We start from the raw sequence: 17,836 nt of genomic DNA on the forward strand, positions 1-17,836 counted from the left end.
ACCCCTTGATTGCTTTAAAAAGTAGAAAAAGTTTTAAAAAATATAAAAATCGAAATGCTTTCCCGCTTGTACTACGAGTTTCCGGACACCATATATAAATAAACACATATTATTTAGAATAAAACAAACTTACCTAGAAAATTCATATTTGCTACAAGATGTTCGTTCATTTTCACAAAAATTCACATAAATTTTTTTTCACTAATTTTATTTTTTTATTTTACAAAAAAAATCATTTTAAAGTCACTGTTCATTTATTGTTTTTTTTCTTTTTTATTTCAGTCCAACTATCATAAATTATTAAAAAAAAAAACAACATTTATAATATGATACCTACATAAAATTTTATTATTATTATAATTTTTTTCAATTCAATGTTTGATTTCATCCTACTTCCACCATTTTGTAAAACGGATTTGATGAAATCCAACGCATTTTTCCAATCAGCTACTAACCATAATATATATCTCTAAATAGTATAAAATACGGTCGCAATCCGTCTGTGTGTTTGTGCGCTTAGTTCTTCTAAACTACGCAAACGGATTTTGATATCGTTTTCACTATCATTGAGAGAATTTTTCTCGGAAGGCTTATATGTATAATATATGCATGTTATATTTATAGAAAGTAGAGAAAATTCGATGTTTTGTAATCATGTCGTAAAAATATTTTTGGCCGCTTACATTGCTAACACTGGCTAAACCTTATGAGATACATCAAAATAATGTACTACGGAATTATATATCTTAAAAAGGCCTACAGATAAGTCCAAGATGGTATATATCTATCTCATAAGGATAACTCCCAGCAACGTAAAGTCTATATAAAAACGTCAGCAAGTGTGGAATAAATTATCGTTTGTTAATTGAAAATACCGCACAGGAGATAAACGGCACAGAAACAGTGAAATTTTGGTGTCACTCATTTGATAAAAAAATAAATAATGTGATTAGGTACTGCATAAGAGTCCAAATCGCCACCAACCGTCTGGATGTAGTGATATTACTGCTTCCCTAATTGGGGTATGTTCGCATGTTGTGAGATTTTCTATTATGAATACTGATACAATCTGAGACCTTTGGATTCGTAGCCGAGGAAGCACTCAATCACAGATACATTACTTCTTTATAATACTGTTTCTATCAGCCTTCCCATCTCTCGTAAACATACTTCCCAAATATACTAACTCAAGTCCATCTGCTCTAAGTATTATATTGCACACTGTTTTTGTACTCTCTCTCTCTCTTTCAAACACCATGACTTTAGACTTACTTACATTCATCTTTAACTCAATCTTCATACATTATTGGTTCATCCTAGATACGAGAGACTATTGCAGATCTTCCACTCTGTTAGAAATCAGCATAGCATCATCAAATCATCACGGTGTTTTTACGGGTTGGTTTGATATCAAACAAGGCTGCGCAATGTCACTGTGGTTATTCAATCTTAACATGGATAATTGTATGCAAGAATTGAAAGAGGTGGGATTGGGTGCGAATTTGAGTAATCTGAGAGTATGTTGCCTGCTGTATGCTGATGATGCGGTGCTGATTGCTAACAGAATTTAAGATCTACTGAAGTCTCTCGTGTTTAGAATGCACGAAGTATGTGTGAAGAATGAGTTAATGATGAATGTAAGTAAGTTTAAAGTAATGGTGTTTGAAAGAGAGAGAGTACGAAAACAGTGTGCAATATAGTTGTGAATGAGGAATTCTTGGAGCAGGTGGATGAGTTTGTGTATTTAGGAAGTATGTTCTAAAGAGATGGGAAGGCTGACAGAGATATTGAAAGAAGAGGAAATGCAGATAACTCCATTCATGGAGGAGTGAACGCAGTTAGTGTCAGCATTATATGCAGCAGTCCACAATGGAGTGCTGGTACCTACCCTGATGTATGGAAGTGAGGCATAGAACTGGCAGAGGAAAGACGAAATTAGACTGAATGCTGCTGAAATTAGATTCCTGTGGTAAAAACCACACAGACCGCAAAGAATGCAAGGTTGATGTAAGATTAGAGTCAAGAGTCAGAATAATAGAAGAGTATGTATGAGACGATGAATGAATGTGAATGAGACAAGGAGTGTATGCCAAGACCGAGTTGTATGGCCAGACCGTCATATCTGCCTACCCCTCACGGAAAAGGCGTGATGGTTAGTTATTTCCTCCATATCTCAAATTCTTATTGGAAAACCCTGTACATACAAATACCGACAACGCATACTATTTTTGATCAACGAAACTTTAAATACTTTGCGACAAGACTCTACAACATTCTTGCAGCCAATATAAAACAATGTGATTCACAAAACAAATTCAATGTAAAAACTTGGATAAAAAATAATAAGGTGCATTCACCCACATTCGCAGTTATTGAAGTAACCACATTATTGAGCGAAAACATCTTAACACAAGTATAGGTATGTTCAAAGATATTAGGAAGTAACGCTAACAATTCTGCCTCAACACAGGCTAGCCTAGTGAGGTGGTATTTGAGAAACCTCAACTAACTGTACTTTTATTTTCTTTTTATCTTCATCATATTATTTTTGTAATTTTATAACCTTAAAAGTTACAAATCAATTTACAATATACATCGTAATACGCATTTTTATTTGCAATGTGCAAACTTTCTTAAATAAAGATATATGTTATTAGTTACTTGGTGCATCCTAGACACGAGAGACTATAACAGGCAATAGGCCTTTAAATAATTTAATATTTTCTATATTATACTAAAATAAAGTCGCTTTCCGCGTCTGTCTGTTTGTGCGCTTAATTCTTCTAATCTAAGCAACGGATTTTTATAAGATTTTCACTAACATTTAGAAAATTTCTTCCAGAACGTTTATACATATAAAAATTGAATATTATATTTATAGAAAGTAGAGAAAAGTCCGGGTACATGTCAGCTAGTAAAATATAAAAAAATCATCTTGCATAAGTTTGTGCTCGCATAACTCGAAAAGTAGTGAACCGATATCGCTGAAAATTTCAAAGTTTGTTCTTATTAGTGTCAGGAGTGCTTGGAGAGTGTTTTGAATGGTGTAAAAAGTCGTGGACGCCCAAGGATACTTAACGCAATAACTCTGCACCTGAAAGAGATACGGAGTTGAATTAAATCGATGTAATGTAGTGTTTTTAACAGTAACATTGTGGTATACAGTGGTTGATGGTGGAAAAAGTCGTATACGCCCGAAGAAGACATTAGCAATAGCGAAGCAATGCGGTGTCCAATAGTAATAAATAAATATAAAATTGTTGAGAAAAAACTTTCTCTTTAATTTGATTAAAGGGAAGGCTAGGGTTTAATTTTTTTTTTTAAATAAATGCTTAATATGTTAAGAATATTGTGTTCAAATTTCAAGTTGATTGGAGCAAAATTGACGAAGTTACGAGTATTTTTATACCTGTCGGATTTTAATCCCTACCCGACCATACGTATAAGTCAAGCAGAGCAGGAAGCTGAGAGACAAACTAAAGAAGGCAGGATTCGTCGTAGACAGGAGCAAAAAGGTGCTATACATCATGGATGATAGCAACATCCTTTATGGACCTGGCATTGATGATTCAGTGTGAGGTAAGCCGATAAAATTTGCTTATAAACGTTTAATACCAGATTTTTTAGTGTTCAAAACTTTATAGCGTTTTTCCCACAACTCACGTTTTCAAAGTCGGTGCCCGTCATAACTTCAAAACTACTGCACCGATCCTTTTGAAATTTTGAAAACTATTTCTGTACATAATTTACGAGGTAACGCTGGAGAGTTTTTTTCAAATTTGTTAATAATTATTATTTTACAATAACAAATTAGCCGATCTTTTTCACTAAAAATACGGTTTTTCCCTTCAAAGTGTTCCAAAAAAGTGAAAAATTAAAATTTCGAAAAACCCTCCCAGCGTTACCTGGGAAAAACTATTATCTAACGAATGAACTTAGATTTTTTGATTTCAGATGACCCAGCACCGAGTTATGAGGGGCACCCCCATTCTACTTTTTTTTGAGACACGTCCGAATAATTGCTGCCATTGCCGTATTTTTTAATATTTCTCCGTGAAAATTTTACACAACATTCTTTAAATGTCATACTTTACTGTCCTATTTATAGATTAATAGATCTAGATTTAATAAAGAGATTTTAACTGTGTTGTCACAAAAAATTCACCAAAAATGCCTTTTTTCGTACGAATTAACCCTAGCCCCCCCTTAATAAAGGTTATATATCCTCCAATGCAATATATCATTGAAGAAGAAGATTATTCCGAAAAATCTAAACTAAACATGAAACAGAACAAGAAAAACAAAAAAAATTAAAAAATAATATTAACAGCTAGAATTAGGTTATTTTTATTTTCTGTGTCTTGTTCTGTATCATGTTTCGTTTAGAATTATTAGTATTATGTTCTTATTCAGTGACATAATAATCCCTTTAAATTTTCCTCATCTAATAATATGGAATGTCGAGTAGGTACGGAATATTGTTTGTACAGAGTTTTGTAATAGAATATCTGGCTATATCTAGTATATACCTAAAGCCATTAACATACGATAATGGATTGCGTGTTGTTCTAACTACAGTCAGCTTCATAACTAGCTGGCACAAAATTTGATTGTTATTTCTTATTTTTTTACGTGAACACAGCACAAGCTTACCAGATGCTTTCAACCTTCGCTAGCAATGGGTAAGAGAAAGAGTTTGTCATCTGCTTTCAATTGTTACATTTTGGCATACGTTCAAAAACAGTGAATCTATTTGAAATTGAATGTAAAGCAGGAATATTTGATAATGTACGATAATATATGAGATGACGAAATAATATACGATAAAATATGATTTCACCCAATAATATTCGCTTATATATGATATGGCCAAATAATATACTATAATATATGATATGACCCAATAATATACGATAATATATGATATGACCCAATAATATACGATAATATGTGACATAACCCAATAAACTTTATGATTGTTAAATTGTTGACTTTATATTGTTTATTGCGATCTTAATTTTCATCTACTTAATAGACACTAATGTTTTCTGACTGTATGTTTTTTTTTCTTTTTTTTTTCTTTTCTTTTTTTTCTATCTTAGATCTTGAAACCATTCAGACCAGAACTGAACTCCATTGCTTGTTTTGTGTTGTTTGATATCCCCATAAGGGGTTGTTCACGGACCTAGTCCTCGCATAAGCTCACTGAAGCTCTAGCACTTATGGAACTCTGCCAGACATCTGTGCCACCCCTGAGGGTGGTTGTGGGTCAGAGGGAAGTCCGTGCTGACCTGGGTGCCTTCCGCCCTGCCTCCGACTTCCTGACGCTTTTCTCCCCTAGGGTCTTTAGGGTTAATCCCTATCATCCCATATACTTTCTTCTGGGCACCACCACGAGGTCGGCTTAGGCGCGCGGCACTTGGACCTGCATTTGTCTTCCCAACCACCACCAATCCATCCTCGGGACTGCCAGCTGCGAGGCATTGAACCACTTTTCTTTTGTGTTTTCTTTTTCTCTTGCTTACAGCTCACCTGAATTCGGTGACCACACGATATTCGCGATGGTTACTGATCATGTATTTTTTTTCTTATTTACCATGTACTTCTCATCTCTTTTCTCTACTTTAGGTTGCTGATACTTTGGTACAATATGTTCCTCTTTCTTTTTTCTCCCTTTTTCGTTCTCGTAAATAGACTGTGAATTCTACGCTTTCTAACTTTGTCCTGATTTTCTATGTTTATTTGTTCTTGTTTTAAATTTTTGAGAAGTATTCATTGATCATAACACCCATTGTAGTCACTCATCTGTAAGCGCTTGCATACCGCTTCCTAACACCGTATGCGGGGACATTGAAGGTCTAACTTCACTTTAAATTGTAGAGCCGTTTATTCAAAAAAATTAGATTCTTGCGAGAACTCCGAAGGGGTGACCATAAGTCACCTATACCGGGGTGGGAAAGCGGTGGGTAACTTCAATAACCCAATAATATACGATAATATATGATATGGCCAAATAATATACTATAATATATGATATGACCCAATAATATACGATAATATATGATATGACCCAATAATATACGATAATATGAGACATAACCCAATAATATACGATAATATGTGACATAACCCAATAATATACGATAATATATGATATGACCCAATAATATACGCTAATATATGATATGACCCAATAATATACGATAATTTATGATATGACCCAATAATATACGATAATATGTGATATAACCCAATAATATACGATAATATATGATATGACCCAATAATATACGATAATATGAGACATAAACCAACAATATATGATAATATGTGACATAACCCAATAATATACGATTAAATATGATATGACCCAATAATATACGATAATATATGATATGAACCAATAATATACGATAATATGAGACATAAACCAATAATATATGATAATATGTGACATATCCCAATAATATACGATTAAATATGATATGACCCAAAAATATACGATAATATGTGATATAACCCAATAATATACGATAATATATGATATGACACAAGCAGCTGCTTTATTAGGAGAGTGATTGATATATTGGTGTTTATATTGTTAAATAATTGTAACCTTGTTTATATGTTTCAATAAATTAAAAAAAAAAAAAAAATGACCCAATAATATACGATAATATGTGATATAACCCAATAATATACGATAATATATGATATGACCCAATAATATACGATAATATGAGACATGACCCAGTAATATATGATAATATGTGACATAACCCAATAATATATGATAATATGTGACATAACCCAACAATATACGATTAAATATGATATGACCCAATAATATACGATAATATGTGATATAACCCAATAATATATGATGCGACCCAATAATATACGATAATAAGGATTTTTCTTCAATTCTTCTTTTCTTCAATGAATAAAACATTCCTGGATTACGAATAACTTGACAATACACGGTGAACAGAAATTCGTAGTACAAGCGGGAATTTGGTGAATATACAATATCTATATCACATTTTGAGTCGATTTTAGTTTATATATTTTTTTGATTTGTCCGAAATCAAGTCTGAAGCGGAAATTTATATTGTCAAATTTGAAAAAAATCTTTGATTAAGATTGAGAATGTTGTTCTTATTAGTGCCGGGAGTGCTCAGAGAGGGGTTTGAATGGTAAAATATGTCGGGGACACCCGAGGAATACTAAACGCAATATATCTATACTGGAATGAGATAAAATCTATTTAATGTAGTTTTTTAACAGTAACATTGCGGTATACAGTAGTTAATGGTGGAAGATGTTGGAGACATCCGAGAAATACATTGTCAATAGCGAAGTCCACCAGTAAATAATAATTATTTATTATGTATTTATTTATTTAACGCCCAGAGGGCTTTTACATGGTTAGTAGTATAATTTTAATTTGACAGATACTTTGAAACATAAAAAATAAGAATAAAATTACATTAATTTGATAAAAGCTATGCAACAAGTCATACAAACACAAGAAACAAAAACAGAAAATTACAGCTATTTGTAGGTTTACATGATGTGTTTAGGAGTATTGTTGAAATAAATGTTTTAAATGATCCACAAAACTTGCCAAGTTGGTATTGAATATGTCAACATCACCCAAGTAATGATTTCCCATGGTGTGAAGTCGTTGTATCGGAGAGTGGGCAATGTAGTTACGCTTATGTGTGCTGCTGTAGAATTTTGTATTTTGTCGTGTTGTTACTGTGGGTGTATGCATGTTTATAAGTTGCAGGAGTTCACAACAGTCGAATTTAGAGTTAAGTATTTTGAATAAGAACGTTAAATCGTTTATTTTACGTCTATCTTCTAATGTTAATATCTTCTAATCCAGAAAAAATATAAACGATTTGAAAAGCCACCTTAAAAAGTATTCCGAACAGTTGAACTGAATCGTACCAAATATAAACAAATATAACAACACCCCCATACACACAAGCCCTGCTTATTTATTGGGGTACATCGAATACTTATATTATGTAATTAATAACCTACTATATTGTGTAATTATATTATGTAATTGTTATATTATGTAATTCGTGTATCTTTTTTTTACTAATAAAAAAAACTAAAAAAAAAAAAAAACTAAAAAATGTATGTATTTTTAGAGTATTTAATAAGAAATTGTATTTTAAGTCTTCGACAGGGATATTTAATTTAAAATTTATAAAACGTAGAATTTTTTTTTGTATTCGCTCAATGTTGTTAATGTGAATTTTATAAGATGGAGAATAAATAATATTAAATAAATATTTTTATTTGATTTTGTTCAGGAAATTCTGCTTCTCACTGTCCATTCTGACATTTAAATTGTGACATAATTATTTATACCTACGTCGCATCTAACTGCGGGAAAATTATTTTAGATTGGTTCATCCTCATCCGTAACAACGCTAGTGCTAGTGATGGGGAGAATAGAAATCGACATCGATATTACGAAACTACCGATTAATAATAATATTACATTCGAATTAATTAGCACGACGATTAGAGACGAAATTATTATTTAATTGGATGATCAGATTACCTTTTTAATTACGTCATAACATATTAATTAATTGATGCATTTGACATAGTTAACATTTAGGCGGATAAAATATGAACTAACAATCGAAAGGACTAATTAAAACTTCGTTATTATTGAGATTTTCAGGGTTATTATGCCGTGTTGCGCTTCCTCCTTCTTTAGCCATCGTTTCGGACACCAGTGACAAGCGCTAGATGGCACAATAACCCAAAAATTAATGATGCTAGTTTAAAATTTGATTGAATTTTTTTTTGTATTCGAGATATTTGAAAAAAAATAAGTATGTCATCCTTACATGAGTCTTTTATACTCCTAGACCCTAAACAGGTTGATGAAATACAACTTGTTCTTTCTTTTCCTCATTTTTTAAGCCTCAATATTTATTTTTATGGGGGACTACTCTGTTGAATGTTGGAGGCTGAAGTGTTTAATTCGCGAAGGATGCGAGATACAATCTTTGGAGATGCTGGGTAGAGGATCTTTTAAGTAAATTTAGAAGAAAGGAAAAAGGTGTGAGGTCTGAGTAGAAATCTGTGGGTCAGTTTGTCCAGGAGTAACGGACGTACGAATCTGTTCCTCTCAATGCGCTGCAAAGCGATAGGTCGAGGGAGTTCGGCTGGATAGGTCAAAGGGTCTCCCTCAAACGTCCTCTCCGCGCAGCTGGTGCGCTAACCTCACCCCATGAACCCGGGCAACCCTGCACCGTAATTCGCACCGTAACTGTTGCTCCAGCCTCATTTTCGAAAAAGTAAGGTCCAATGACTCCCCCGGACCATAAACCGCACCAAACAGTCACACGTTGAGGATAGAGAGGCTTTTCAACAATAATTCTTAGATTTTCCGAGCCCCAGATGCGACAATTTTGCTTGTTGACGAAGCTACCGAGGTGGCAATGGGCCTCATCACTCAAAATGATTTGCATTTGATTCACTCAAGTGAATTTTAATAATTTCAATGCATTGTTGAAGCGTGTATCGTTCCATTTTTATTAATGGCGTAGTTTTTACTTGTCAAATGTCAAAAAATGACAGCTTCAAAAGTAACATCTACCGAAATAGCGGGCTATTCAAAATAACACCTCTTATTGGAAAACTGTAGTAAATAATTCGAATGATTCACAAACGGTTAGGTGATTATTTCGAATATGCCCATCTCTATTTCAAGTACATATTTCTCAGAGAATAAAATTTACCATGAATACAGTTTTATTCACGGATGAATCTATTCCGATAACTAACTAACAGACCTTCAAGCCTATTCCACAAAGAGGTCAGCAGAGAGGGTTGAACGCAAGTTTTTGCTTGATTCGCATTCACGCACAATAATCTTCTGTTACTCATCAATGACTCCGATTGTCGTCGATCTACTGTTTCAGCTTATTGATATTACTTGACGGTTACACCAAAACTAAACGCCGAAAACCATAATAAATTTCAGTCATTATTTTAATGAAATACCGGCCCTAAGCAACACGGTATCAATTTTACATGTTTAAACACAAACTTGAAGGTTACACCAAAACTAAACGCCGAAAACCACAATAAATTTCAGTTACTATTTCATTGAAATACCGGTCCTATGCAACACGGTATCACTTTTACATGTTTAAACACAAACTTGACGGTTACACCAAAACTAAACGCCGAAAACCACAATAAATTTCAGTTACTATTTCATTGAAATACCGGCCCTATGCAACACGGTATCACTTTTACATGTTTAAACACAAACTTGACGGTTACACCAAAACTAAACGCCGAAAACTACAATAAATTTCAGTCATTATTTTAATGAAATACTGACCCTAAGCAATACGGTATCACTTTTACATGTTTAAACACAAACTTTAAAGTTTAACAACAATTAACTTAAGAAAATTAAGTTTAAAATTTAACCACATCTGCTCTGATGGTTGAGTCTGTAATGCTGTACTAAACGTTGGGTAAATGAGAAAAAAGTGCAACAAGGCATAATAACCCAAAAGTAATCATCATATTATATGCAGGGTACAATGTAGTACCGCAAAACAGAAAATTTGCTTTCGCAATTGGGGTATGTTGTAAGTCTCAAAGTAAGGGGGGGGGGGGTGGAGATAGGGAAGAGTAGGATTGGGAAGTACCCTGCTATTCAGATCTGGTCACCAAACACGGCTAGCAAAGTTTCTATTCAGAATGGTAGTTATTCACTAGGGCGTATTTTCCAATCAGAAACGCATCACAAATATACTATAAATTTAGAAAGAAAAAATCAAATAAAATTTACTTGCGCACGCCAGATTTGAACCCGCGACCTCCGAATTCGTAGTCAATGAACGTATCAACTCAAACAGAAAGTATGTTTTCAATAAAAAATAATTTATTCATAATTTCAGTTAGCAAATTGGAGCACTCAATTATTAAGAAATCAATATTTTTTAAGTTACTGATTTTTGACACTTTTGAAAAGACGTAAGAATTTTTTAAGTAATCCTTCTCTAATCTTCCGCTAAGTGCAATATTTCACTTTGATTGCATTTTGATGTCCTCCGTAGTTGAGCAGTAAACTCCTTTGTTGTAGTGTTAGAGGATACGGATTCGAAATCTAATATATCTGAGCTGATAGTATTTCTATTGATTACTGTACAGTTTAGGATTGTTCTAAACGGAAGTGGCGCCATCTGTTATTTTTAAAACGAACCGTTGAAGTTTTTAAAGCGCAACAGCAGGTTTTTATCTGCTAGTTCTTTTGAATTCCGATTTTTTATGTATTAGTGAAGTCCTGTCATTTTGCATTTTATATGTCTGTAACTTATTTGTTAAGTCCCGGTCGCGGTTCAAGATGGTTGCCGTGAAGGTTACCTTTTTAGCAAGATCGTGGTTTGTACTAGGAGCTGTCAAATCGGAATAATCAATATTATGTTTGATAAAAAAAACAACCCATAGAAACAGTTTTAAAAAAATATTTTAAAAATTGTTTGACTGAGTATTGAACCTTTCTTCGCAGGGACTGTAGTCAACCGCGCTTCAACCTAGCCATCCTTGACTTTAGAGAAATGCCTATTTAAATGCGTGTATGTACCTACGTAATTTCCACAAAAATTGATAGAATGCATTGTCATCGATAACAAGTCTATCTGTAAAGTTTCAGCTCTATCAGATGTGTGGAAGTGGGTTAATTTCCGCTTCCAAGATGTACATTCAATCATTCACGAAAACAAAAATCAAATTCAATAAAAAAAAAAAACAAAATTAGAAACATACCTGTTAATAGAACTACAGGGTTTTCCAATAAGAGGTGTTATTTTGATATTCAATCGTAAAAGATCAATGGTTTCGTTGCTTGTGTGGCACGTAGTGCCGTTTAGTTGAAAGAAAACGTTGTCCAGATCAATACCATCCAATCCCGGCCATACAAAATCATTAATCATCTCTCGATAGCGCATTCCATTCACCGTAACTGTTGCTCCAGCCTCATTTTAGAAAAAGCAAGGTCCAATGACTCCGATGGACCATAAACCGCACCAAACAGTCACACGTTGAAGATAGAGAGGCTTTTCAACAATAATTCTTGGGTTTTCCGAGCCCCAGATGCGACAATTTTGCTTGTTGACGAAACCACCGAGGTGGAAATGGGCCTCATCACTCAAGATGATTCGCATTTGATTCACTCAAGTGAATTTTAATAATTTCAATGCGTTGTTGAAGCGTGTATCGTTCCATTTTTAATGGCGTAGTTTCTACTTGTCAAATGTCAAAAAATGACAGCTTCAAAAGTAACATCTACCGAAATAGCAGGCTATTCAAAATAACACCTCTTATTGGAAAACCCTGTACATGTTTAGACTGTTTGAAAAGTTATGACATTTTTTCAAAAGAACATATTTGTTGTCAGCACTAAACAAACGGAAGTTATTTCACCTCAATAAGGAAAATATATTTTTGACCTACAAAAAAAGGTGTGTTAGCAAAATTATTTTTCCTGCTTATAATGAGGATAGAACGACATAAAATAGACAATACCAACTCGATAAAAATTTTAAAAAAATCAACTCGTATGTATTTTTATAGGTCTTAAAATAGTTTTAGAAAATGTTGTGGCTAAAGATTGTACTTTCCTTCCCAGGGACCGGAGTCAACCGCGCTGCTGACCTTGCCAGATGCCAATCGGGTAGGACCGAGAATTATTTTGTATATGAACTGCTGTAACGTAATCCGATTTCAGTGAATTGCGTATATTTCAGCGTGTGTGTACGTGATTGCTACAAAAAGTTAATAGAATATATTATCACTGTCATCGAGTCCATCTGCCGAGTTTCAGCTCGTTCAGATGTCGAGAAGTTGGTTAATTTTCACTTTTAAGACATGCATTAATTCATTCATTTCAGAAAACAACAGTCAAATTCAAATAGACGTGTTTAAAAAGGAACTTAACGGTAGCAACTGGGACACGAACCCAAATCCTCTGAAGGTAGTGGGAAGGGGAAGGAGATGGGGACGAGGAAGGTGGGGTAGTACCCGGCTATTCAGATCTGTTCAACAAACATGGCTCAAGCCATTTAAAGAATCGTTTCAATTCTGAATGACGGTCTTACGCCAGTATTGTTTTAAATAATTAAATTGTTAAACAGCACAAATTCATCAAATAAAATTTACTTGCGCACGCCTGGATTTGAACCCGCGACCTCCGGATCAGAGCCTTATTCCTCGACCACGTGGATCATCATATATCACAATGACGTTGTAGCCAGTTGGAACCATTTCGGAATGTGCAGTTTTACAGACATATGAAATGCCAAATGCCAGGACTTCACTATGCTCAGTAAATCACCAATCAGAATCCAAAAGAACTAGCAGATAAAAAAACAGCTGTGGCTTTTTGAAAAACTTAACGGTTCTTTTTTGAAAATAACAGATGGCGCCACTTCCGTTTAAAACAATTCTAAACTGTACATAAGGGTAATAATACTAATAATAATCAGATGTAACCATTTAGGAATATGCGGTTTTATCGTTTAATCAATAATAATTACGAACGAAAATATTAAAATGTACCTGCGCGTTCAACACGCTCTTCTGTCCTGTTCAGGGTGGATCAATGCAAAACGAACTCTAAGCAGAATTCTTGCCTGAACAGACTATGCAATAATTACAATAGCGTATTATCCAAGGTGGATATTTTCAGTTGCGAACTTAACAAATACAGGAGGTCAATGAAAGAACATTTCTCTGATGGTTTGTGAATAATTTTATGTTTCTATTGTTTATATTACTATTATGATTTGATTTATATCTACAACCTCTTTCCATGGATATAAATGTTTTGTTTTGTAAATTTTTCGTTTTATATAATCTTTTGTTTTGTATAAATTTTTGATTTCATATTCCTCTCTTACAAATTTAATTTACTTATTCCATATTATGCTGTCTCAGTAAAGATAAAGTCACAAGGAAGAAATCCATAATTGGTTTTATTTTGGCTATATAATACTTATGTACAAACTGATTAAATGTAAACTGTCAATTTCCCGAAAAAATAATCAATAAAAATGATTATTATAACAGAACTTCAATAGGACTTTCATGGAACCTAAAAATTAACGTTGAAATTAGATGAATTGTTCAAATTCGGTGACACAAACTGTCCTAAATCTTCCTCACATTTTTAACGGTGTTCTTAGTTAGAAAACACTCGATCTTTATATAAACAAACTTGTATTTAGCAATAATTTTTGTTGTAAATTGAACCAAGTAACCTCCGGATATGAAGTCAAGCGTTAAAACAACTACAGCACGAAATATCCACTCTCACTGTGATAATAACAAAAAAAAAAAAAAAAATAAACAGAGAAAATATTTTTTGTTAAATAAATCAAGCGAAACAAGAACTACTGTGTTTAGTGAACTAAATAGTCAGGTACGTATGTACCTACTTCCAAGCCTTCATCTTCCCTCGTGGCTCGTTGTCATCTTTGGGGATGTTGTGTGGAGGATCATTTTTGAGGAGAAGAAAGAACCATGTTGTAGGAGGAAGGAAACACAGAGAATTGAAACCGTTCTCATGTGGCAAATGTTAACCGTGTACAATAATGTCTATGTACCGTTGCCGAAATAATCAATTTTGCTATACCCTCGGAGCATCTTCCATTGAAATACCAGTAGGATTCATTCCTTGAATCTCACAACATTTCCACCAGAGTGATAAATGCTCTCATTATCGCCACCACTCTGAACTGGATTTAGACACGTTTGGTGATCACATCTGGATAGCCAGGCAGTTATGTTTTCCCGACCTTCATCTTTCCCGTCTCCTTCTCCTCCCCGCTTCCTTCAGCCTCACAACATACCCAAAATGACTGACTCGATGAGAAATTTGGACTATAATGCGCCCTATAATGACAAAGTGTTGCAATAAACGTGGCAGGATTTCGATTTGTTCTATTTTCTATCTAGATTGCTTTACCAACTTGATAACATCAATTTTCTTTACACTGCGCAAAAGAAAATCACGCTATAATTTCACAGTATTTCCTTTGTTTTTTATCACTGTTTGGAATTTTTAAATGAATTGTTCTATTAGCTACGAATTTTGTACAAAATCAAAATGCTTTGGAAAGATTGAACCAGGGAACGCACTAAACAACTTAACACTAAGCAATGAGGTCTGAACATCTGAAATAATAAACAAACGAATAAAAAATAATACATTGCTTTTAAAAATGATCTTAATTGTTCAATCTTGCAATGATTTTAAAGAATCAAAGCATTTAATAGAACACTGAAAAACTGGAAACAATTGAACTTATTAACTAATTACTGAATAACGTCTTTAAGGCCCCGTAGTAAGCGTTCAAATATGGTTTTAAAGGGAGATATGTGAATACGAATGTTAGAAAATATTAAAAAATGAAAATAATTTAGTCAAAATAGTGAAAATATTTAATAAAACACGACTCGTTTGAAATAGACCAAAAATCTCTCGGCAAATGCTTTAGTTGCATTTAAAGATACACTGTGATTTTTTTCATGCCTGTAACATATTAAATAACTGAAGAAAACGTGTTTTAAATAATTTTCGGAGCTTACTTTGCGATTTTTTTCTATCGTTTAAATTTCATATAATTAACGTTTCGGCGTAACAAATGTATAGATATTATCTTCAAAAATAAAATATATTTTTTGTAACTTAAAAAGAGTTTATGAGAAACTTGTTATAAATCGGTAGAAATTGAGTTTTGGTTTTGGTTAGTTTCACAGAATTTGTATAATTCATCAATTCATTTCAAAGTTGATTTTCACGATATGTGAAGGTTATATTCAAGTTCTGTTCTTATATCATTATTGGCCAGTTGTTTTACAATACTGAAATAATAACAGAACTTGAATAAAACCTTCACAGAACTTCAAAATCAACTTTGAAATTCGATGAATTGTTCAAAATCTGTGAAATAACTCGTCCTAAAACTTTCAGTTTTAAAATGTTTAAAAAAACGAAAAGAATAATGTAATTAAACTTTGAATACTGGAAAACTTGTTATCTAAATAAACTAAAAGTCTGAAAAACTTATCAACTATTATAAAGAATTCAAAAGTGAAAACTGATTTCAAAACGTTCATCTTACAATGTTTTCAAAAAATAACCAATAATTTAACTGTACACTGAAGTCTAAATATTGGAAAACTGAACGAATAAAAAAACAGAAAACACTAAACAACTGAACAAACTCAACAACTTATTATTGAATAACGATTTTAAATGCAATGTTTTTTAAAAAGGAAAAAATTATTTAATTAAACACTGAAAACTGACTAACGAAATTAAATTTTAAAAAAAAATACTCAAAAATATGAACAAACGTTTCAAGAAATTACTAAACAACAAACTGATTTTAAAACGGACAAAATAATTCAATTGAACACTGAAGTCTGAATACTGACTACTGAAAACGCGTCGAGCTCTGAGGACTGTAGCTGCGCTATGGAATAATTCCACTAGGGAAATTTGTGACTGTTGACTAGGTATCATTGAATAACATTGCGCCATTGAAACGTTATGTGCTAGAGCGGTGATTGTGGCATTTTAATTGACCCAGTTAAATATAGTACCTACGCAAAATTGCTGTCTTCTAGTTTCGTAACATATTTTTCAAATCCCCGCAGTCGCGGGAATCATTTTTTTGATAACCAACGCCTCCGAAATAAGTCACTTCAAGTTGTTCATTCCGTTTGGTGATTTAGCTGGATTTATCGGGTGAGGTGTGTTTAGGATGCGCCTACCACCAGATGCGTGGCGTGCCAGATCGGGAGAGGCTGGTTTGGGAAGACCCTTTGATATCTTCAACTGGATTCTCGACAAATCTCCTTGCGCCGCAGTTGAAGGGATATATTCAAATTTCCGTCACTCCTAGACACTCTGATACCTATATTCCTACCCAACTCTTATACCTTTCCAAAACTTCCTCTGCACAGCAAAGCAAAAGATGACATAGGTTTTGAGTGAAATTATTTCCATCAGGGCATCCTACGTGGGATTAATTTTAAAAAAACAATTGGAGTGTGACCTCAAATTGTAATATTCAATCATTGACGACAATATTAGTGTTCCGTCACGCCGCACAGTGGACGGAATGAAGAAAAAACACGAATTAATTGTTTGATGGCTAAATATTAGTGCAATATTTATTTTTTATCTTATTAATGAATTATAACTATTTTTAAGTAAAAATATTAATATAGGTACTCTCATGTAGAAATTTCTTCATTAATTGTAGTGAAAAATTCTTAATGTTTTTGTAAAATGTAGGGCTCAAAATGTTAGAACCTGCCGCTATGTGGTATTTTTGTGTTACATAATTACCCCCGTTCTTTTAATGCCTCGAATAATTCTCTCCGGGGAATGCATATAGGCCTTCCTGAAAATAACAAAATTGTTCAAGGAAGGACAAAAGATGTTCACAATTTATATATGACATTAAAGGTGAGACTTAAGTCTACAATACTTATATATTCATAAATGGGAACAAACGATGTTTTGTTTCTAAATGCTAATTGAAATATGCATTTTAACAGCAAAAAAATTCAAAAATAGTGTAAAATTAGATGTTAGTTCAAATCTCACACACATGATATATTGATATATAGTTTAGTAAATTAAATTAAGAATACCTTGAGGAATGTCAGCCATAACAAAATTTTGTAAATATATCCAAACGTCACTTATTACACAACCGTCTCTGCTCACGCGTAGGAGTGAACTGAAAAACGCGATGCCGAACAT

At 33.2% G+C, this 17,836-nt stretch overlaps 1 protein-coding gene across 4 annotated transcripts in view; it reads right to left on the bottom strand.

The window, feature by feature from the left end:
- LOC149416222 (translational regulator orb2-like) overlaps positions 1 to 17,836 on the bottom strand; it is a 132,293-nt gene that overhangs the window by 53,781 nt on the left and 60,676 nt on the right. For 2 of the 4 annotated variants that reach the window (XM_089641598.1, XM_089641597.1), the window contains exon 1: positions 134 to 281. The exons of the other annotated variants lie outside the window; for them this stretch is intronic. In XM_089641598.1, coding sequence (XP_089497724.1) covers positions 134 to 170 — 37 coding nt within the window. In that variant the 5' untranslated portion in view covers positions 171 to 281. Of the gene's footprint in view, positions 1 to 133; positions 282 to 17,836 lie in introns of those variants that run through there. 4 annotated transcript variants of the gene reach the window in all.

This window comes from Hesperophylax consimilis, chromosome 17, assembly GCF_061612785.1.
Source record: "Hesperophylax consimilis isolate HC1 chromosome 17, BYU_Hcon_1.0, whole genome shotgun sequence".
NCBI classification, from domain to species: Eukaryota; Metazoa; Arthropoda; class Insecta; order Trichoptera; family Limnephilidae; genus Hesperophylax; species Hesperophylax consimilis.